Raw genomic sequence first — 25,002 nt, 5'->3', positions numbered from 1 at the left:
TGTCCCCTGACTCATTTTACCTGTCCCCTGACTCACTTTATCTGTCCCCTGACTCACTTTATCTGTCCCCTGACTCACTTTACCTGTCCCCTGACTCACTTTACCTGTCCCCTGACTCACTTTACCTGTCCCCTGACTCACTTTACCTGTCCCCTGACTCACTTTTACCTGTCCCCTGACTCACTTTTACCTGTCCCCTGACTCACTTTTACCTGTCCCCTGACTCACTTTGACTCACTTTTACCTGTCCCCTGACTCACTTTTACCTGTCCCCTGACTCACGTTTACCTGTCCCCTGACTCACTTTACCTGTCCCCTGACTCACTTTACTCACTGTCCCCTCTCACTTTATCTGTCCCCTGACTCACTTTTACCTGTCCCCTGACTCTGTCCCCTGACTTTTTACCTGTCCCCTGACTCACTTTACCTGTCTCCTGACTCACTTTTACCTGTCCCCTGACTCACTTTTACCTGTCCCCTGACTCACTTTTACCTGTCCCCTGACTCACTTTATCTGTCCCCTGACTCACTTTTACCTGTCCCCTGACTCACTTTTACCTGTCCCCTGACTCACTTTTACCTGTCCCCTGACTCACTTTTATCTGTCCCCTGACTCACTTTATCTGTCCCCTGACTCACTTTATCTGTCCCCTGACTCACTTTCTGTCCCCTGACTCAGCCCCTGCACAAACTTTTACCTGTCCCCTGACTCACTTTTACCTGTCTCCTGACTCACTTTATCTGTCCCCTGACTCACTTTCTGGAAGCCAGCACAAATAGTACTTACCTCACTCATAGTATGCTTCCCAAATGGCACCCTATTCCTTTATAGTGCACTACGTTTGACCAGGGCCCATGCAATATATAGGGAATAGGGTGCCACATTTGGGCCGTGACCATACTCATGAAGGCCAGTAAATCCACATGGGAACACTATACAGAATAATGCTTTTAAGGCTCCAGTGGTGTACAGTGGTACATCTAACTGTCCGTCTAGGTCTATTTTAAAGCTCCAGGAACTGGAATCCAAGGGGAAGCTGTGGGGAGAGGAGGCTGACAGACAGGCACTGTGGCTGGGGTAGATGGCTCTGGCAACGTCTACCTGCGTGGGACTGGGAGAGAGCCATGGACAGAGCCAACACTAATACACACATAGCTGAGAGATGCACACACACCCATAAAGCTGAGATGCGCACGCGTACACACACACACACACACACACACACTGTGAGCAGGGCTGGGCTCCACAGAGCTCTATGTAAACAGCCCTCATCAATCACCCAGGGCTGTAAGAGACTGCAGGAAGAGAAAGATAAAGTGGGTCTTTTACAGATCAAACATCCATCTACACCTGTGATGTAGTGGTCAGAAAATAGGTGGGTAAACTCTGATCGCAGTGGAAAAAGTAACGCTTCCTTTTCTTTCAATGCATTATTCCATAAAAGGTGGGTAAAATGTGTTTACTTTCATTTACCCTCTACTACACCTCCGACCCGCACCCGACCCGCACCTCCGACCCATACCTCCGACCCATCCCTCCGACCCATACCTCCGACCCATACCTCCGACCCGTACCTCCGACCCGTACCTCCGACCCATACCCGTACCTCCGACCCATACCTCCGACCGCACCTCCCTCCGACCCGCACCCGACCCGACCCATCCGACCCGTCCTCCGACCCGCACCTCCGACCCGCACGACCCGCACCTCCGACCCGACCCGACCCGCACCCTCCGACCCACCCATACCTCCGACCCATACCTCCGACCCGCACCTCCGACCCGCACCTCCGACCCATACCTCCGACCCGTACCTCCGACCCGCACCTCCGACCCGCACCTCCGACCCATACCTCCGACCCGCACCTCCGACCCATACCTCCGACCCATACCTCCGACCCATACCTCCGACCGGCACCTCCGACCCATACCTCCGACCCGCACCTCCGACCCATACCTCCGACCGGCACCGCCGACCCATACCTCCGACCCATACCTCCGACCCATACCTCCGACCCATACCTTCGACCCGCACCTCCGACCCATCCTTCCGACCCATACCTCCGACCCGCACCTCCGACCCGCACCTCCGACCCATACCTCCGACCCATACCTCCGACCCATACCTCCGAACCATACCTCCGAACCATACCTCCGACCCATACCTCCGACCCATACCTCCGACCCATACCTCTGACCTACACTACAAGCTCAGTGTGGCCAAGACACACACACACACTACAACCATAGATAACCACAACAGACCACTTTGAAAAAGGAGTGAGTTAACGTTAAACACACCAACACACTCACAATAACATGCTAACACTGATAGCAAAGCTAACAAAGGCATTGAAGGAGCTGAGAGATGTTCACTCTAATGTACCTGTACTGGAAACAGAGGACAGGTGAGAGGTCATGGGAGACACTATAGGCTAGTGGATGTTGATGAGAGGTGAAAGGTGAGAGGTCATAGGAAAGGGAAGTAGTTGTGTGATGGGGAAGGTTGGCTGCAGTATTATGTGGGACTTATAAAGGCTTATGTTGACAGGTGAAAGGTGAGAGGTCGTGGAACAGCGTGGTACAGGAGCTTACAGTTGGTCTAGACAGTACGGTATGGCTCGCACAGAGGTGTTGACGAAAGGTGAGAGGTCGTGGTGGAGGTTGTCGTAGAGGGTAAAGGTTAAACGGAGGGTATAAACTAGTGTCATTACTCACAGACTTGCGGATGTTGACGCGGGGCTTGGGGACGGGCTTGTTGGGCTTGATGTCAAAGCTCTCTGGCAGCGTGGAGGAGCCATGGCCACTCTTCCTGGCCTGTAGGGCCAGCTGGTAGGCTACTTCAAAGGCCTGGCCCAGGGTCAGGATGATCTCATACGCCAGGTTCTGTTATAAACACACACACACGAAATGTCAATGCGCACGCACTTACACACACACACTATGTAAAAATCTGCCATTTCATCATAACAGTAGTTCTCAAACAAGGAAGTAACTAATTAATAAAGCCACTTGTCCCCCTCACAGACAGAGGGTGCTGTGTGTGTGTGAGACTCACCACGTCGACCTGCTCACAGACAGTGTGTGTGACTCACCACGTCGACCTCCTCACAGACAGTGTGTGTGACTCAACACGTCGACCTCACAGACAGTGTGTGTGACTCACCACGTCGACCTCCTCACAGACAGTGTGTGTGACTCACCACGTCGACCTCCTCACAGACAGTGTGTGTGACTCAACACGTCGACCTCCTCACAGACAGTGTGTGTGACTCACCACGTCGACCTCCTCACAGACAGTGTGTGTGACTCAACACGTCGACCTCCTCACAGACAGTGTGTGTGACTCACCACGTCGACCTCCTCACAGACAGTGTGTGTGACTCAACACGTCGACCTCCTCACAGACAGTGTGTGTGACTCAACACGTCGACCTCACAGACAGTGTGTGTGACTCACCACGTTGACCTCCTCACAGACAGTGTGTGTGACTCAACACGTCGACCTCCTCACAGACAGTGTGTGTGACTCAACACGTCGACCTCCTCACAGACAGTGTGTGTGACTCACCACGTCGACCTCCTCACAGACAGTGTGTGTGACTCAACACGTCGACCTCCTCACAGACAGTGTGTGTGACTCACCACGTCGACCTCCTCACAGACAGTGTGTGTGACTCACCACGACCTCCTCACAGACAGTGTGTGTGACTCACCACGTCGACCTCCTCACAGACAGTGTGTGTGACTCACCACGTCGACCTCCTCACAGACAGTGTGTGTGACTTACCACGTCGACCTCCTCACAGACAGTGTGTGTGACTCACCACGTCGACCTGCTCACAGACAGTGTGTGTGACTCACCACGTCGAAGGCAGTGAAGACATGGCAGTAGTGGTGGCTGGACTTGAGGTCTTTGGTGATGTAGGCAAACGTGGACAGATCCTCAGGATCCTGGGCCGCACATGAGATGTTACGGATCTCATGCTCAGCTATGATGTTCTAGAGAGAGAGACAGACAGAGAAAGAGAAATGGAGAGAGAGAGAGGGAAAGAAGGAGAGAGTGTGGGAGAGATACAGAGAGAGAGACAGGGAGAAAGAAAGACCAAGAGAGAGATAGACACGGAGAGAAAGACAGAGAGAGAGAGAGAGAGAGAGAGGGGAGGGAGGGAGGGAGGGAGGGAGGGAGAGTGAGACAGAGAAAGACAGCGAGAGCAAGAGAGAGAGAGAGAGGGTTGGAGATCTTTAGAGAAAGTTTATGTGATGAAAGTTCAGACTGTTGATCTTGTGAAACCGACAATGTTATTTTTTGCTTCGACCCAGTGCTGTTCAGTTCTTACTCTCAGTAATGGTGCTTCCACCCAGTGCTGTTCAGTTCTTACTCTCAGTAATGGTGCTTCCACCCGGTGCTGTTCAGTTCTTACTCTCAGTAATGGTGCTTCCACCCAGTGCTGTTCAGTTCTTACTCTCAGTAATGGTGCTTCCACCCAGTGCTGTTCAGTTCTTACTCTCAGTAATGGTGCTTCCACCCAGTGCTGTTCAGTTCTTACTCTCAGTAATGGTGCTTCCACCCGGTGCTGTTCAGTTCCTACTCTCAGTAATGGTGCTTCCACTCAGTGCTGTTCAGTTCTTACTCTCAGTAATGGTGCTTCCACCCAGTGCTGTTCAGTTCTTACTCTCAGTAATGGTGCTTCCACCCAGTGCTGTTCAGTTCTTACTCTCAGTAATGGTGCTTCCACTCAGTGCTGTTCAGTTCTTACTCTCAGTAATGGTGCTTCCACCCGGTGCTGTTCAGTTCACCCAGTAATGGTGCTTCCACTCAGTGCTGTTCAGTTCTTACTCTCAGTAATGGTGCTTCCACCCGGTGCTGTTCAGTTCTTACTCTCAGTAATGGTGCTTCCACCCGGTGCTGTTCAGTTCTTACTCTCAGTAATGGTGCTTCCACCCAGTGCTGTTCAGTTTCCCCCCATCAGAAATGGTGCCGGAGGAAAGAAAGCCTCTCACCTTGTTTGTAGCGTCAATGAACTTGACTCCCTTGTAGGAGACGGACAGAACAATGGTCGGGACTTTCTTCATCTGTTCTGTAGACTTCTGTAGAGTGGAGAGAGATACGGAGAGAGAAAGAGGGGGAAAAGAAGAGTCTGAGTTAACATTTGATGTCAATTAGACTGATGGCCACCAACACAAGGCTAACAAGACGGTCTCACCGCCTCCCGTCACAGCAGAACGATAAAACCCTGCAATAAGAATCTCTTCACAATATAATACCATTTTAGAGAGAGTGGGGACTACGGTTGCAAAACTTTCAATAAATTCCCAGTTTTTTCCCCATCAATCCTGGGTTTGAGGATTCTGGATTTACGACTTATTCCCTCCTGATTCCGTGAATCCTCAAACCGGGATTTCGGGAAAGGCAGGGAATTTATTGAAAATTTCTGGAATTTTGCAATCCAAGTGGGGACAGATAGAGATGAGAGCTCAACAAAGCTTATAAGGAGATAGAATAAGAGGGAAGGGGTGGGAAGAGAGAGAGAGAAAGAGAAAATCAACACAAGCTTATAACTAAGCAGAAAAAGAGGGAGATGGGGATGAGATCACTGCACAGAGAGAGCCAGCCTATCAGCACACTCTCCTCTTTAATAGCAGAATCAATTCCAATCTTCTCAAAGTTCAAAGGTTACCCCGTGACTTATGGAAAACAATGGGTGCAAATGACATTTTCAAAACGTATAGATTTCCCCCTTGGAAGCCCAATGTAACTATCAGCTTTCAACCCATAAATATTCCTCCTATATTCCTTTCTTCTTTCTATTCCCACCCAGACTTACTATCACCTGCTCTAGTCTGACAGCAGCATGTTTCTTTCTATTCCCACCCAGACTTACTATCACCTGCTCTAGTCTGACAGCAGCATGTTTCTTTCTATTCCCACCCAGACTTACTATCACCTGCTCTAGTCTGACAGCGGCATGTTTCTTTCTATTCCCACCCAGACTTACTATCACCTGCTCTAGTCTGACAGATGCATGATCTTTCTATTCCCACCCAGACTTACTATCACCTGCTCTAGTCTGACAGCGGCATGTTTTTTTCTATTCCCACCCAGACTTACTATCACCTGCTCTAGTCTGACAGCGGCATGTTTCTTTCTCCTTCTCCCATTGTTAAGCTCATTATGCGCTGCCGCAGTGGGGAATGATGTGACTTCAAATCACCCTGGTACCATTATTCCACCTGTCAGGGGTTTCATATATTCAACAGATCCTGTATGAATTCCTCTCCTCTTCCCCCCCCCCCCCCCGCTCTCACTCTCTGTGTTTCCTCAACATCAGCATATTTCTAGTGCAGCAGTTCCCTGTCAAGATCACGGGCTTATGAGGGCCGACAAATGCAGCGCTGCGAGACACAAAGACAGACGACGAGAGAGCAGAGGGAATTATATATGCATATGGACCATGTTGATACTGTGTCCACAAGCATGGAAATATAGAGAGAAAAGTGAGATGGAGAAGGGGGGTATAACAGGACGCAGGTACAGTAGGTACATCGAGAGCAGAGCTTGAAATTTAATGACCCTTGAAGTCTGACAATAAAAACAACAGCATCAATTGTTTTGGCAGATCAAGATAAACTGAGAGAGGGAGGGAGGGGGAGAGAGGGAGAGGCTCTCTGAGGTGTCTGCAGCATGGTGAGCTGCTCTCAGATGAGACCAAACAGATAAAGATGAGGAGAAGAAAGGACGTTGCGGGGCAGGCATAGTACACATATTAATAGTCTGCTTCCGCACTTCCACACTGCAGTAACTCAGTAGAGAGAAAGAGAGAGAGAGAAGGGGGAAGAGAGAGCGAGAGAGAGAGACAGAGAGAAGTGGGAAGAGAGAGAGACAGAGAGAGAGAGAGAGAAGGGGGAAGAGAGAGAGAGAGAGAGAGAGAGAGAGAGAGAAGGGGGAAGAGAGAGAGAGAGAGAGAGAGAAGGGGGAAGAGAGAGAGAGAGAGAAAGAGAGAGAGACAAAGAGAGAGACAGAGAGAAAGGGGGAGAGAGAGAGAGAGACAGAGAGAGAGAAAAGGGGGAAGAGAGAGAGAGAGAGAGAGAGAGAAGGGGGAAGAGAGAGAGAGAGAGAGAGAGAGAAGGAGGAAGAGAGAGAGAGAGAGAAAGAGAGAGAGACAAAGAGAGAGACAGAGAGAGACAGAGAGAAGGGGGGAGAGAGAGAGAGAGACAGAGAGAGAGAAAAGGGGGAAGAGAGAGACAGAGAGAGACAGAGAGAGAGAGAAAGGGGAAGAGAGAGAGAGAGAGAGAAGGGGGAAGAGAGAGAGAGAGACAGAGAGAGAGAGAAGGGGGAAGAGAGAGAAAGAGAGAGAAAGAGAGAAAGACAGAGACAGAGAGAAGGGGGAAGAGAGAGAGAGAGAGGAAGAAGGTGAGTGAAAGTGAAAGAGAATAAAAGAGAGGGAGGTGAATCCAGGTTAAAAATGAGACTACAGTGGTGGTTAAAGTGGTCCTAGTATCTCTCTCTGGGGGGTAGTGATGTGCCGGGCCCTCTTACCCTCATCTTGGAGCAGGCGTCTTGTGTTGACTCTGTTCCTCTCAGCTCTTTCACCAGCATGGAGCCCAGGTACTGTCAGAGACATAAAGGTAAACAACGTTAGCATTCACATTCCATCCTAGAGCTATTATACAGACACATGAAGGATCATAGAATCATTCAATGTAAGATGGAAACTTAAAATCCAGCCGCATAATAACGCAGTGCTTTCTGATGTGATTAAAACAACCTGGAAATCCCCAGAGGAGTGTAAACAGGGCTGGGGCGGGCAGGAAATGCGCAAAGTGGGGAGGTCAATAAGTGAGGACCTGGTTCGTGAGGACGCAGACCCAATTTAATAAAGGTGGTGTTTATGGGGACAGTACTTATGGGGACATTAGGGCTAAAGGGATGTAATGGCTGTACGATTAACTGCTCAGCGCGCCCACTGTTGATTTGAGAGCTAAAAGCCCCAAAGAGGATTTTTTATAGGATGTTCTGACACCCAAAGTGCAAACATTGATCCTTTTATACCTCGATCCCCTGACCCTAAATCATTTACCCTTCAGGATATGCTTTTGAAAAATGTCCCGGCAAAACGATCCACCTAATCTTACCCTTCGTCAAAAGATAACAAATACATTGCATGAGCTTAACGGTAACACAACCACACCCTGATTTCTCTCCTATTTTAAGTGCAGTAGATTGAATGAGTCATTTCTTTATGGGAGGTAGGCTGGTGGTTGTAGTGGGGTTGTCTGGGCTGGTTACTGCTCTGTCTGGCTCTGTTGTTAATAATGCTACGGTATCAAGGGAGCGTCATCTGTCCTCGTATGGAGAACACTGTAATAACGTTACAAACCTCCAAGAAGCCCCTGTCTCTGGGTGTGTGTTTGCGAATATGTGTGTGTGTGTGTGTGCGCGCTTCATTGTGAAAACAAACAGTAGTGTTGTCTGAGGCTGAAAACATTACAGATAACATAGTAATAACATTACAGATAACATAGTAATAACATTACAGATAACATAGTAATAACATTACAGATAACATAGTAATAACATTACAGATAACATAGTAATAACATTACAGATAACATAGTAATAACATTACAGATAACATAGTAATAACATTACAGATAACATAGTAATTTACAGATAACATAGTAATAACATTACAGATAACATAGTGACATGATTTATAACATAGTTAACATTAGAGTGGGATTATGTGTTATACAGTTGGGATTATGTGTGTCATTCTAGCCATGTAAGGATGACGTAAGACAGCGGTCAAAAGAACATCATCTGAAGAGGACATGTTGTGATGTTGGAGAAACATCTTAGCAATGTTTCCCTTTAAGAGTACAACAACAGTGCATTCATTAAAGGGAGTGCATTTTCTTGTTTCTCCTGTGGTATCAGAGCTGGTCTATAATAAAGAAAGTATAATGACAGAGCTGGTCTATAATAAAGAAAGTATAATGACATTAGAGCTGGTCTATAATAAAGAAAGCATAATGACAGAGCTGGTCTATAATAAAGAAAGTATAATGACATTAGAGCTGGTCTATAATAAAGAAAGTATAATGACATCAGAGCTGGTCTATAATAAAGAAAGTATAATGACATTAGAGCTGGTCTATAATAAAGAAAGTATAATGACAGAGCTGGTCTATAATAAAGAAAGTATAATGACATTAGAGCTGGTCTATAATAAAGAAAGTATAATGACATTAGAGCTGGTCTATAATAAAGAAAGTATAATGACATTAGAGCTGGTAAAGAAAGTATAATGACTATAATAAAGAAAGTATAATGACATTAGAGCTGGTCTATAATAAAGAAACATAATGACATTAGAGCTGCTCTATAATAAAGAAAGCATAATGACATTAGAGCTGGTCTATAATAAAGAAAGTATAATGACATTAGAGCTGGTCTATAATAAAGAAAGTATAATTAGAGCTGGTCTATAATAAAGAAACATAATTACTGGTCTATAATAAAGAAAGCATAATGACATTAGAGCTGGTCTATAATAAACAAAGTATAATGACAGAGCTGGTCTATAATAAAGAAAGCATAATGACATTAGAGCTGGTCTATAATAAAGAAAGTATAATTACATCAGAGCTGGTCTATAATAAAGAAAGTATAATGACATTAGAGCTGGTCTATAATAAACAAAGTATAATGACAGAGCTGGTCTATAATAAAGAAAGCATAATGACAGAGCTGGTCTATAATAAAAAAAAGTATAATTACAGAGGTGGTCTATAATAAAGAAAGTATAATTACATTAGAGCTGGTCTATAATAAAGAAAGTATAATTACATTAGAGCTGGTCTATAATAAAGAAAGTATAATTACATTAGAGCTGGTCTATAATAAAGAATTGATTAAAACAAATTTTGGTTTTATGAAGACAACATTGTAATGACATTAGAAAATTGTCTCTGGTTGAATGAAGATCATTGTGAGTAATAGAATCAGTGCGTTTTCAGCATCAGGCCTTAGAGGATTCGTCCCGCTCTTCTCTCTTTTTACATCCTCAACTATCCTCTTCCTCTGTACACTGCTTACATCCTCAACTCTATCCTCTTCCTCTGTACATGGCTTACATCCTCAACTCTATCCTCTTCCTCTGTACACTGCTTACATCCTCAACTCTATCCTCTTCCTCTGTACATGGCTAACATCCTCAACTCTATCCTCTTCCTCTGTACACTGCTTACATCCTCAACTCTATCCTCTTCCTCTGTACACTGCTTACATCCTCAACTCTATCCTCTTCCTCTGTACACGGCTTACATCCTCAACTCTATCCTCTTCCTCTGTACACTGCTTACATCCTCAACTCTATCCTCTTCCTCTGTACACTGCTTACATCCTCAACTCTATCCTCTTCCTCTGTACACTGCTTACATCCTCAACTCTATCCTCTTCCTCTGTACACAGCTTACATCCTCAACTATCTCTGTACATGGCTTATCCTCCTTCTTACATCCTCTCTGTACACTGCACTGGCTTACATCCTCAACTCTATCCTCTTCCTCTGTACACTGCTTACATCCTCAACTCTATCCTCTTACTCTGTACACAGCTTACATCCTCAACTCTATCCTCTTCCTCTGTACACTGCTTACATCCTCAACTCTATCCTCTTCCTCTGTACACGGCTTACATCCTCAACTCTATCCTCTTCCTCTGTACACTGCTTACATCCTCAACTCTATCCTCTTCCTCTGTACACTGCTTACATCCTCAACTCTATCCTCTTCCTCTGTACACTGCTTACATCCTCAACTCTATCCTCTTCCTCTGTACACTGCTTACATCCTCAACTCTATCCTCTTCCTCTGTACACAGCTTACATCCTCAACTATCCTCTTCCTCTGTACATGGCTAACATCCTCAACTCTATCCTCTTCCTCTGTACACGGCTTACATCCTCAACATCCTCAACTGCTTATCCTCAACTTCCTCTTCCTCTGTACATGGCTTACATCCTCAACTCTATCCTCTTCCTCTGTACACGGCTTACATCCTCAACTCTATCCTCTTCCTCTGTACACTGCTTACATCCTCAACTCTATCCTCTTCCTCTGTACACTGCTTACATCCTCAACTCTATCCTCTTCCTCTGTACACTGCTTACATCCTCAACTCTATCCTCTTCCTCTGTACACAGCTTACATCCTCAACTCTATCCTCTTCCTCTGTACACTGCTTACATCCTCAACTCTATCCTCTTCCTCTGTACACTGCTTACATCCTCAACTATCCTCTTCCTCTGTACACAGCTTACATCCTCAACTCTATCCTCTTCCTCTGTACACTGCTTACATCCTCAACTCTATCCTCTTCCTCTGTACACTGCTTACATCCTCAACTCTATCCTCTTCCTCTGTACACTGCTTACATCCTCAACTCTATCCTCTTCCTCTGTACACTGCTTACATCCTCAACTATCCTCTTCCTCTGTACACTGCTTACATCCTCAACTATCCTCTTCCTCTGTACACAGCTTACATCCTCAACTCTATCCTCTTACTCTGTACACTGCTTACATCCTCAACTCTATCCTCTTCCTCTGTACACTGCTTACATCCTCAACTATCCTCTATCTCAGTGCTTAACTCTCCATGCTTTTTTAAATGTCTGTCTCTTCCTTTTAGTCACACTGTAACTCACCATTTATTTTTCCCTCCATCCCTGCCTCCCTCCTTCCATCCCTCCCTCCTTCTTACTTTATATGCCTCCCTATACTCCTCACTTTTCCTCCCTCGCTTAATCTCTCCATCCTTCTCTCTCTCTCTCCCTCCTTTTCTTTCTCTCCCAGATTCTCCGCTATCTCACTTTGTGGGGCCATGTGGAGCTTCAGTCCTGGGAGAGTAGTTGCTTGGCACTGATTATATATTTTTTTTACACTTTCTCTCTCTGCCTTCCTTCGTCCCTCTCTCAACCCACACAACCTTATCCCCCACTCTCTCAACCCACACTACCTTATACCCCACTCTCTCAACCCACACTACCTTATACCCCACTCTCTCAACCCACACTACCTTTTTCCCCTCACTCTCTCAACCCACACTACCTTATACCTCACTCTATCACAAACTCTCTCGCTTACTCACACTCACTGTTTCTCTCTCTCTCTTTCTCTCTAATCCTCAAGCCCCCTCATCTCCACAACAGCACCTCTGAGTCAATCGCTATGCACAACTGTGCAAGAGTCAATCACAATTCAACACGGCTGGCCCCGAGAGCCAATGGGAGCCTCCTGACTCCAAATGGGAGCCAATCATCTTCCCGGTGATTCATCAGCTGAAAGTGGGTAGTAATCAGTGTTACATGGTTGCTGGGGCTAAGCCAATCAAATGTACATGTGCAGTATCCTTGGAAACATGGTTGGTTTTATGTAACGGGAGGCTAAAATGACTGCAGCAGCGTGAATAGCTTGGTGCAGTATTGATCGAAGGGTGAAACATGGTTTTACTCCTGAATACCTCCAGTGTGTCGGTTAGGTAACACAAGTGCAGGTACTTTAAGTCGGGGGGTGAAAGTGTGTGTCTTGAACCCCCTTGGCAGACAAGGCATCTCCCCCACATTACAGTATTATTCAAACCTTTTTAGATGGGGACCCCATTCGTTCCACCAGAATTTCTGGTGAATTTTCTTCCCAATAATTTCTCTAAACCCCACCATAACCCAAATACGACACAACCTTAAGATCTGTACATTTTTACATCAACAAATAATATTCTGGTTTATTCTCTTATCAAAATACATTTACTCAATAAAATTGTATTTGTTTGTATTATCTTTCTGAAAAATATATTGTAGAATATGATTCGAGTAGTGCATGATCTCTGACTGCCTCAGTAGCAATGGGGAGGGAGCAGGACATGACCCCTGACTGCCTCAGTAGCAATGGGGAGGGAGCAGGACATGACCTCTGACTGCCTCAGTAGCAATGGGGAGGGAGCAGGACATGACCCCTGACTGCCTCAGTGGGGAGGAGCAGGACATGATCTCTGACTGCCTCAGTAGCAATGGGGGAGGGACATGACCCCTGACTGCAGGAATGGGGAGGGAGCATGACCTCTGACTGCCTCAGTAGCAATGGGGAGGGAGCAGGACATGATCTCTGACTGCCTCAGTAGCAATGGGGAGGGAGCAGGACATGACCTCTGACTGCCTCAGTAGCAATGGGGAGGGAGCAGGACATGACCTCGGACTGCCTCAGTAGCAATGGGGAGGGAGCAGGGCATGACCTCTGACTGCCTCAGTAGCAATGGGGGGAGTAGGGCACGAGGGGTAGTAGGGCATGATCTGACTGCCTCAGTAGCAATGGAGGGAGTAGGGCATGATCTCTCACTGCCTCAGTAGCAATGGGGAGGGAGCAGGGCATGATCTCTGACTGCCTCAGTAGCAATGGGGAGGGAGCAGGGCATGATCTCTCACTGCCTCAGTAGCAATGGGGGGAAGAGGGCATGATCTCTGACTGCCTCAGTAGTAATGGGGAGGGAGCAGGACATGTCTTCTGACTGCCTCAGTAGCAATGGGGAGGGAGCAGGACATGACCTCTGACTGCCTCAGTAGCAATGGGGAGGGAGCAGGACATGACATCTGACTGCCTCAGTAGCAATGGGGAGGGAGCAGGACATGACCTCTGACTGCCTCAGTAGCAACGGGGAGGGAGCAGGACATGACCTCTAACTGCCTCAGTAGCAACGGGGGGAAGAGGGTATGATCTCTGACTGCCTCAGTAGTAATGGGGGGAGTAGGGCATGATCTCTGACTGTCTCAGTAGTAATGTGGGGGGGGGGGGGCATGATCTCTGACTGCCTCACTGGTAATGGGGGGAGTAGGGCATGAGGGGTAGTAGGGCATGATCTCTGACGGTCTCAGTAGTAATGTGGGGGGGGGGGTAGGGCATGATCTCTGACTGCCTCACTGGTAATGGGGGGAACAGGGCATGATATCTGACTGCCTCAGAAGTAATGGGGGGAGCAGGGCATGATCTCTGACTGCTGACACAACCTTAAAATCTGTACATTTTTACATCAACAAATAACCTTCATTATAGTTTATTCTCTTATCAAAATACATTTACTCAATAAAATTGTATTTGTTTGTATTATCTTTCTGAAAAATATATTGTCCCATATAATGATCTGTACTCTAAATGTTTAGTTCCTTTTTATTGACCCCACTGATGGTCCCATAGCGGGGTCGCGACCCCGACTTTGAATACCGCTGCTGTAGAATATGATAATATGCTAATGTAGCGTTTTGCATGCATACACATTCACAAGCATATTATACATGCATGAAAAGCATACTAACACACACACACACACACACTGTATAACGTAGGGACGGGACTACTCACGTAAGCTTCATAGTCACACGACTGGAAGATGAGTTTCTCAGGGTGGTGCTGCCAGTATTGCACTGGAGTGGACGAGGTGGCCTCGTTGGGAGGACGCAACGTGATTGGCTCGCACCATTCGCCTTGCTGTAATGACAGCCAATGGCAAGATCAGACAGAGGCCACGGATGAGGAATCACAGCCGATTACAAGGAAAAGGATTGGGCACAAACTTAAGTCAAGCATATTCTGAGCTGATACATCTAGTCTGTCAGATATGTGCTGCCGTTTGCTCCTAAGCACATGGCACTTCTATGATGTAACAGGTTCTATCCAGACTGACTGAACATGAAAAGCTTAACAACAACGCTTCAACAACATTTCAAAAACATTTTGAGACCTCACTGTGTTTCTATGGATCATCCTCTCCTAATGCTAAGTGCGTTTTAACAGTCTTAGAAGGGTCCTATTTCAATGTCTTTTCATACTGTTTAATTCCCCTAGCTAGTGCTATGATGCTCACACCTCCCTGGCACTGTGTGGAAAATCCCCTGTCCTTCTTTCTTTCATCCTATTCAGCAGAAACAGGAAATGGATATATATTTAGCTTCAGTACTTTCCCCTTAGCCAATATGTTCTAAATCAAATGGAAACGATCATGAGTAAATGGACTTGTATTATCAACAAATATAATGTACATTTATATCACGTACATTGACAGTTGACTGTTCGACTGTTCGTCACGTACAATGACAACAACAGTATTTGATGCACACTAGCATCACAGACAACTTACAGTATCATTTCTTGCAGAAGGTCTTTCTCCAACATCATGAGACTGATAAATAAATAGAAATAAGATCCAGGATCAGGACAACAAGAAGTTGGTTGATAACATAGAGCTGGATAGAGGGTGCACTTGCCACAAAGCCTGTTTTAGCATGGGCAGTTTCATTGAGGACTTTCATCAATGGAGATAGCCCTCAATGACACTGCCCATGCTGTCATAGAAACCATAATGGCAAATATGCAAAGACGTGGCCTCTATCCAACTCTATGGTTTATAATAATCAAGCAGACGATAATCACACAGGCAATGTTCACAACAAGGCTGGAGTGTGAGGAAATCCTCCCGACACAGTTTCATAATCAAAGTCCCATGACAGGTGCTGATACACTACTATACGGGAGTGCTTGTTTGTTTGTGTGTCACATCCATCTGCGTCTTAATGAGATACTCTGGAGGTGAGGTAATCAGGGATAATGACATCGGGGTAAATAGCTGCAGGGTGAGCCCTAGAGGAGGATCAGAACAGGTAATCTACTCCAAGACACTGGGCTACTCTAACTGATCTAAATGACAGAGAGAAAGGAGGGGGGAGAAAGAGAGATGGGGAGAGACGAAGATAGAGACACAAATTGCAAAACACAATTATATAAAGACCAGAAAGAGCACAGAGAAAGAGAGAGAACCTCATTATCCCTGTAATGGGGCCCAGGGCATGATCTCTGACTGCCTCAGTAGCAATGGAGGGAGTAGGGCATGATCTCTGACTGCCTCAGTAGCAATGGAGGGAGTAGGGCCACGTCTGACTGCCTCAGTAGCAGTGGGGGGAGTAGGGCATGATCTCTGACTGCCTCAGTAGCAATGGGGAGGGAGCAGGACATGATCTCTGTCTGCCTCAGTAGCAATGGGGAGGGAGCAGGACATGATCTCTGTCTGCCTCAGTAGCAATGGGGGGAGTAGTGCATCATCTCTGACTGCCTCAGTAGTAATGGAGGGAGTTCTTTGACTGCCTCAGTAGCAATGGGGGGAGTAGGGCATCATCTCTGACTGCCTCAGTAGTAATGGAGGGAGTTCTTTGACTGCCTCAGTAGTAATGGGGGGAGTAGGGCATCATCTCTGACTGCCTCAGTTGTAATGGGGAGGGAGTAGGGCATGATCTCTGACTGCCTCAGTAGCAATGGGGAGGGAGCAGGACATGATCTCTGACTGCCTCAGTAGTAATGGGGGGAGTAGTGCATCATCTCTGACTGCCTCAGTAGTAATGGAGGGAGTTCTTTGACTGCCTCAGTAGTAATGGGGGGAGTAGGGCATCATCTCTGACTGCCTCAGTTGTAATGTAATGGACTGCCTCAGTTGTAATGGGGAGGGAGTAGGGCATGATCTCTGACTGCCTCAGTAGTAATGGGGGGGAGTAGGGCATGATCTCTGACTGCCTCAGTGACTCTCTGACTGCCTCAGTAGTAATGGGGAGGAGTAGGGCCTGCCTCAGTTGTAATGGGGAGGGAGTAGGGCATGATCTCTGACTGCCTCAGTTGTAATGGGGAGGGAGTAGGGCATGATCTCTGACTGCCTCAGTAGTAATGGGGAGGGAGTAGGGCATGATCTCTGACTGTTGTAATGGGGAGGGAGTAGGGCCTCTGAGTAGTAATGGGGAGGGAGTAGGGCATGATCTCTGACTGCCTCAGTCTCTGTAATGGGGAGGGAGTAGGGCATGATCTCTGACTGCCTCAGTAGTAATGGGGAGGGAGTAGGGCATGATCTCTGACTGCCTCAGTAGTAATGGGGAGGGAGTAGGGCATGATCTCTGACTGCCTCAGTAGTAATGGGGAGGGAGTAGGGCATGATCTCTGACTGCCTCAGTAGTAATGGGGAGGGAGTAGGGCATGATCTCTGACTGCCTCAGTAGTAATGGGGAGGGAGTAGGGCATGATCTCTGACTGCCTCAGTAGTAATGGGGAGGGAGTAGGGCATGATCTCTGACTGCCTCAGTAGTAATGGGGAGGGAGTAGGGCATGATCTCTGACTGCCTCAGTAGTAATGGGGAGGGAGTAGGGCATGATCTCTGACTGCCTCAGTTGTAATGGGGAGGGAGTAGGGCATGATCTCTGACTGCCTCAGTAGTAATGGGGAGGGAGTAGGGCATGATCTCTGACTGCCTCAGTAGTAATGGGGAGGGAGGGCATGATCTCTGACTGCCTCAGTGTAATGGGGAGGGAGTAGGGCATGATCTCTGACTGCCTCAGTAGTAATGGGGAGGGAGTAGGGCATGATCTCTGACTGCCTCAGTAGTAATGGGGAGGGAGTAGGGCATGATCTCTGACTGCCTCAGTTGTAATGGGGAGGGAGTAGGGCATGATCTCTGACTGCCTCAGTAGTAATGGGGAGGGAGTAGGGCATGATCTCTGACTGCCTCAGTAGTAATGGGGAGGGAGTAGGGCATGATCTCTGACTGCCTCAGTAGTAATGGGCAGTCAGAGGCAATGTGGAGGGAAAAGGGGGTAAAAGGGAGAGATAAAGGAAAGAGTGGAAAGTATATGAGAGTGAGCGGAATACAGAAGTCTAAATGATGATCCCCTCTACACAACCTTGTTGACTCACTGCAGTCACCTGAGTGCTGCTCTAAAGAGGCCCATGTTGTAATGAGTCGTGACACAAACGCACTTCAAAGAGTCAGTTGTGTAGAAACATAAGTGTGTGTCTGGTGCGACAAGCTCTGTGAATCACACACACTCTCACACACTCCGGATGGACCCTAATCGGGGTAGATCAAAGGAACGCTTAAGAGAAGCTGCTCTCCCAGATGCCTCTGACTCGCCGACCGTGCTTTCATAGGCTGGTGGAGAGGTTCAATAGGAGGATCATGGATTTTGGTAGAGAGGTTACCATACTGTACCATGCATGCAAATATTCAATGCATTCGGAAAGTATTCAGACCCCTTGACTTTCCACATTTCGTTACGTTACAGCCTTATTCAAAAGTTATTATAGATTTTTTTTCCAAAATCAATCTACACACAATTCCCCATAATGACAAAGCAAAAACAGGTTTTTAGATATGTTTGCACATGTATTAAAGACAAAAACATTTACATAAGTATTTCCGACCCCTTACTCAGTATTTTGTTGAAGCACCTTTGGCAGTGATTACAGCTCGAGTCTTCTTGGGTTTGACGCTACAAGCTTGGCACACCTGTATTTGGGGAGTTTCTCCCATTCTTCTCTGCAGATCCTCTCAAGATCTGTCAGGTTGGATGGGGAGCGACGCTTCACAGCTATTGTCAGGTCACTCCAGAGATATTCGAAGGGTTCAAGTCCGGGCTCTGGCTGGGCCAATCAAGGACATTCAGAGACTTGTCCCAAAGCCAAACCTTCACTCCAGTCTGAGGTCCTGAGCGCTCTGGTGCAGGTTTTCATCAAGGATCTCTCTGTACTTTGCTCCGTTCATCTTTGACTCGATCCTGACTAGTCTCCCAGTCCCTGCCTCTGAAAAACATCCCCACAGCATGATGCTGCCATCACTTTTGGCAAACTCCAAGTGGGCTGTCATGTGCTGAGGAGTGGCTTCCATCTGGCCACTCTATCATAAAGGTCTGATTGGTGGTGTGCTCCATAGATGGTTGTCCTTCTGGAAGGTTCTCCCATCTTCACAGAGGAACTCTGGAGCTCAGTCGGAGTGACCATCATGTTCTTGGTCACCTCCCTAACTAAGGCCCTTCTCTCCTGATTGCTCAGCTTGGCCAGGCGGCCAGCACTAGGAAGAGTCTTGGTGGTTCCTAATTTTTTTCCATTTAAGAATGATGGAGGCCACTGTGTTCTTGCGGATCTTCAATGCTGCAGAATTCATTTGCTACCCTTCCCCAGATCTGTGCCTCGACACAATCCTGTCTCGGAGCTCTACGGACTATTCCTTCGACATCATGGCTTGATTTTTGCTGTGACATGCACTGTGGGACCTTATATAGACAGATGTGTGGCTTTCCAAATCATGTCCAATCAACTTAATTTACCACAGGTGGACTCCAATCAGTTGTAGAAACATCTCAAGGATGGTAAATGGAAACAGGACGCACCGGAGCTCAATTTCGAATCTCATTGCAAAGGGTCTGAATACTTATGTAAATAAGGTATTTCTGCTTTTTATAAATGATCAAACATTTCTAAAAACCTGTTTTCGCTTTGTCATTATGGGGTATTGTGTGTAAAGTGATGGGGAAAAATTGCTATTTAATAGATTTTAGAATAAGGCTGTAGCATAACAATATGTGGAAAAAGCAAAGGGGTCTGAATACTTTTGGGAATGCAATGTATATAAGTTAAATAGCATGCTAATACAGGTTGGTAGAGCAGTTATGGTACAGTACGGGGCAGGATTCCCCAATAGGCAATCCAAGGGCCAAATATACAGTCGTGGGCAAAAGTTTTGAGAAGGACACAAATATTAATTTTCACAAAGTTTGCTGCCTCAGTTTGTATGATGGCAATTTGCATATACTCCAGAATGTTATGAAGAGTAATCAGATGAACTGCAATTACTTTTAAAGTACCTCTTTGCCATGCAAATGAACTGAATCCCCAAAAACCATTTCCACTGCATTTCAGCCCTGCCACAAAAGGACCAGCTGACATCATGTCAGTGATTCTCCCATTAACACAGGTGTGAGTGTTGACGAGGACAAGGCTGGAGATCACTTTGTCATGCTGATTGAGTTCGAATAACAGACTGGAGGCTTCAAAAGGAGGGTGGTGCTTGGAAACATTGTTCTTCCTCTGTCAACCATGGTTACCTGTAAGGAAACGTGTGCGTCATCATTGCTTTTCACAAAAAGGGCTTCACAGGCACAGCCAGTAAGATTGCACCTAAATCAACCATTTATTGGATCATCAAGAACTTCAAGGAGAGCAGTTCAATTGTTGTGAAGAAGGCTTCAGGGCGCCCAAGAAAGTCCAGCAAGCGCCAGGACCGTCTCAGCTGCGGGATCGGCCAGTACAGAGCTTGCTCAGGAATGGCAGCAAGCAGGTGTGAGTGCATCTGCACGCACAGTGAGACGAAGACTTGATGATGGCCTGGTGTCAAGAAGGGCAGCAAAAAAGCCACTTCTCTCCAGGACAACATCAGGGACAAACTGATATTCTGCAAAAGGTACAGGGATTGGACTGATGAGGACTGGGGTAAAGTCATTTTCTCTGATGAATCGCCTTTCCGATTGTTTGGGGCATCCGGATAAAAGCTTGTCCAGAGAAGACAAGGTGAGCGCTACCATCAGTCCTGTGTCATGCCAACAGTAAAGCATCCTGAGACCATTCATGTGTGGGGTTGCTTCTCAGCCAAGGGAGTGGGCTCACTCACAATTTTGCCTAAGAACACAGCCATGAATAAAGAATGGTACCAACACATCCCGAGAGCAACTTCTCCCAACCATCCAGGAACAGTTTGGTGACAAACAATGCCTTTTCCAGCATGATGAAGCACCTTGCCTGGCTCTGGGAACAAAACATCAATATTTTGGGTTCATGGCCAGGAAACTCCCCAGACCTTAATCCCATTGAGAACTAATGGTCAATCTTCAAGAGGCAGGTGGACAAACAAAAACCCACAAATTCGGACAAACTCCAAGCATTGATTATGCAAGAATGGGCTGCCATCAGTCAAGATGTAGCCCAGAAGTTAATTGACAGCATGTCAGGGCAGATTGCAGAGGTCTTGAAAAAGAAGGGTCAACACTGCAAATATTGACTCTTTACATCAACTTGTAATTTTCAATAAAAGCCTTTGACACTTATGAAATGCTTGTAATTATACTTCAGTATTCCATAGTAACATCTGACAAAAATATCAAAAAACAATTGAGGCAGCAGACTTTGTGAAAATGTATATTTGTGTCATCCTCAAAACTTTTGGCCACGACTGTATATATATGTATTTAAAAAAATATTTGTCGTTGGACATAAAATAAATGAGCTCAAAGTGATTTTCAGTTGTTCCCAAGTACAGTAGTTTCCAAGTATAAATAAAGGCATATGTGATCTTATCCCAAAGTAATCAAGGTTTGAAATTATACTATTTCTATCTAATACTATATCTGTTTGGGATTCTTGCGGTCAATTTGCAGTGTACAAATGATTGATAACAGCGTTCTGCCCCCTGACCATCCGGGAGGATGAATGATATGTCATATCATACTGTATTAATCATCACGCTTTCGTAGTTTGGTAGAGAGGTCAAATAGGGACACACAGGAAAATAATTGTGAGAGGCTGCTGTCTTTTCCTCTCTCATTCTTCCCTTCCTTTCTTCCCCCCCTCTCACCATGCTGACTTGGGCCATCTGCCGCTCCAGTTTGGAGCGAGGCATCTCCTCTAAGTAGTTGTCGTTGGAGCGCTGGCGGCGCCGTGCGTCCGCCTGCATGATGAGGTGCTGCACGTCCAACGAGCCCCCTGGGACACCCGCCGTGGTGTACGCAGCCTGGCCCGGAAGGATCTGGGGAGGGGTGTTGCAGCCACCGGGCTCCTGGGAGGTTGGATGAACAGAGGGGAGAGGTTATTAAATGCTGGTGAAGTGTGCCATGTGATGTTGCAGCCACCGGGCTCCTGGGAGGTTGGATGAACAGAGGGGAGAGGTTATTAAATGCTGGTGAAGTGTGCCATGTGATGTTGCAGCCACCGGGCTCCTGGGAGGTTGGATGAACAGAGGGAGATTAAATGCTGGTGAAGGTTATTAAATGCAGAGGGGAGAGGTTATTAAATGCTGGTGAAGTGTGCCATGTGATGTTGCAGCCACCGGGCTCCTGGGAGGTTGGATGAACAGAGGGGAGAGGTTATTAAATGCTGGTGAAGTGTGCCATGTGATGCTTTTGAGACTCCATGATAGGCTGTATCTAGAAAATGAGAGGTCAAATGTCAAGACTGCCACTACTAGCTATTTGCAATGTAGGCATGCCTCAAAGGAGGGGGGGGGGGAATTAGGGCAAGACAATAATAGTATAATGATTCCACTACATAGAGATTGCCTTGCTTACCTCTTTATCTTATTATTTTCACAAGCATACCTCTTAAAATGAAGCTACTGTGTTGAGCATGCATTCTAAGTGGTGTCTAGTGGAATGCTTTTGGAACATGGCAATATGCTATGCTGAAAAAACCTTCAGCCTCCTCTCTGTTTGCTAGCCTGGCTCTGGACAGCAGACTAGATTTGCAGTGGAGACCGCCCAGCCCCTCTGTCTGGACCGATTTGTTAAATGGAATGAAAGCAGAGGTCTGGGCCTTGAGAGGCTGCAGAGCAGCAGCCACATCCTGGCTGCCGGATCAAATTGAGTCCCAGGAGGTGAAGCATTTCCCAGGCCTTTGTTAGATTAACATTAGACCCATACGCACTGGGGAATGGAATCCAGCATCTTGTAATTAGTATCCAGGACCGGCAGGGAGAGGGGAAACTACGGTGCTATTGTGGTCCTGGCGGCATCCATTTTGTGTCTCCCAGGAGACTTGTGAAGGCTAACAACCGCAGTGGAGATATTTCCCCTAAGCTCACTGAACCTCTCTGCAGTCTCTAGGACTACTACCATCTGGGAGGGGAGAGAGAGAGCACACACACACTGACCCGTAGGGAGATGGCCCGTGGGGGTTTCTGTGGAGGGTCTTGGTGAAGCCTGTCTCCCAGCGAGGCCAGGATTCTCTTCCTGTGTCCTATCAGACTGACCTTCAACACCTAGGGAGGAAGAGAGACACAGGTCAACAACCTATCAACACAACTGTTTCAACACAACGATCAACATGTATTTAACATGGAATCAATGTGGACTAAGCATGTAATAAGCCTCCACTGAAGTAAAACCCAGTTATGGGAATGTTGGATTCAAATCCTACCTCTATTGGTAGTGAGGCAATCTGGAATAATACAAAGGCCACGATAATAAACTGACAACATCACATTTATAACAATGATGATATGGTGACATCATATGTGACTGCCTGAGGTAAACACAGATGTTGTAATCAGAGGAGGCTGGTGGGAGGAGCTATAGGAGGACGGGCTCATCGTAATGGCTGGAATGGAATAAATGGAACGGGGTCAAACATGAGGTTTCTATACATTTGATGTGTTTGATACTGTTCCATTGATTTCATTCCAACCACTACAATGAGCCCGTCCTCCTATAGCTCCTCCCACCAGCCTCCACTGGTTGTAATCAGCAAAACATATGAGTGTTTCTATTAAACATTAATATATTGAAATAACCGGGCTTTCAAAGAAGGCACAATGAGTCATAATGTTAAAAACACAGAGCAGACCATATGTAACATCATTACTAGAATTATTATCACATAAAGGCACCAGCCTGGTCCACCGTTACAAGGTAATTAAGTTTGCAGTGAAACACACACACACACACTTTTTAGTTTGATTTGTCCTTCCTGGCACATTCTGCAGGGGTTTAAAGGGCTGCCAAAAGACTGGTTCCAACACACTAGATTTGGGTGTGAGTGTGGCTCATACAATGTCTTGGCAGTAAGCTCTTCTCCCAAAAGGCAGTGGATGTAAGTGCGGGTGCGGGTGTGATGTGCATAAATGAAGGATGTGTGTGTGGATAAGAGGACAGAGGAGGGAGGATGTAGGTGTGTGTTCCAGCTAGAGAGTTGGTAATTATAGTGAGTCTGAGACCTAGCAGTGAGCCTAATGAGTCTCCCTACGCTACCTCCACTACCTAACACACACACGCACACACAAACACGCTCGCTCGCTTGCTCACGCACACGCACACGCGCACACACACACACACACGTTATTGATTCCTTCCTCTCCAGCCCTCACTCACCAATTACTGGCTTGCACCTGTTACCACACACACTTAAGAGCAACCAAAAGAGAAATCTAAATAAACTCTAATTATTAAGTTCCCAATCTAGAAACAAGAAGAACATGTATTTTCCAAGACAGGAAACACAGATTGTGGCTCTGATTGAATAGATACTATATTCCATCATTATGGCCACCGGGCCACATGAAAATCACCATATTTAAAGGTTAACGCCACACTATGAAATAATCAATGGGCTTTTTTAAATAGAGGAGTGTTCGGCTAAACAAACAGGCTCTAAACATTCAGACAATTCAAAATATAAGGGAACGGTTTGATCATCGTCTAACACTGCTCTCTCTTCCAGAAATAAATGATTCTAATTGCCAAAATTACCATGATAAAAGACGTGCGTTTATATGTCATTCTGGGTTTTGATGGTTGGAGATTTCATTGGCATATTTTGTGAGGCTATCGCTCTCTCTCTCTCTGCCTGTTACACAAACACACGTAAGCAGATCCAATTATTAGCCATTCCATTCTCCATCTTTCTCCTCACCTCACCACACACACACACACACACTGTTCTTTGTTTGACCAAAACTTATGCGTGTTCTCTCAGTATGTACAGTATGTGTTCTCTCTACAGTATGTACAGTATGTGTGTGTTCTCTCTACAGTACGGGTGTGTTCTCTCTACAGTACGGGTGTGTTCTCACTACAGTGCGTGTGTGTTCTCTCTACAGTACGGTGTGTTCTCTCTACAGTATGTGTGTGTTCTCTCTACAGTATGTGTGTGTTCTCTCTACAGTATGTGTGTGTTCTCTCTACAGTACGTGTGTGTTCTCTCTACAGTACGGGTGTGTTCTCTCTACAGTACGTGTGTGTTCTCTCTACAGTATGTGTGTGTTCACTCTACAGTATGTGTGTGTTCTCTCGTCAGTACGTGTGTGTTCTCTCTACAGTACGTGTGTGTTCTCTCTACAGTATGTACAGTATGTTCTCTACAGTATGCGTTCTCTCTA

General features: G+C 46.4%; 1 protein-coding gene across 1 annotated transcript in view; it reads right to left on the bottom strand.

Annotated features, from left to right (window-relative positions):
• Positions 1 to 25,002, bottom strand: part of LOC135515071 (ankyrin repeat and sterile alpha motif domain-containing protein 1B-like) — a 416,040-nt gene that overhangs the window by 6,843 nt on the left and 384,195 nt on the right. Inside the window, 8 exon segments of the mRNA XM_064938895.1 lie at positions 2,719 to 2,886; positions 3,864 to 4,001; positions 5,004 to 5,090; positions 7,540 to 7,611; positions 14,417 to 14,542; positions 15,192 to 15,233; positions 21,490 to 21,690; positions 22,780 to 22,887. Coding sequence (XP_064794967.1) covers positions 2,719 to 2,886; positions 3,864 to 4,001; positions 5,004 to 5,090; positions 7,540 to 7,611; positions 14,417 to 14,542; positions 15,192 to 15,233; positions 21,490 to 21,690; positions 22,780 to 22,887 — 942 coding nt within the window.

The sequence above is a fragment of the Oncorhynchus masou genome, chromosome 26 (genome assembly GCF_036934945.1).
Source record: "Oncorhynchus masou masou isolate Uvic2021 chromosome 26, UVic_Omas_1.1, whole genome shotgun sequence".
NCBI classification, from domain to species: Eukaryota; Metazoa; Chordata; class Actinopteri; order Salmoniformes; family Salmonidae; genus Oncorhynchus; species Oncorhynchus masou.
This window is presented reverse-complemented; position numbering and strand designations above follow the sequence as displayed.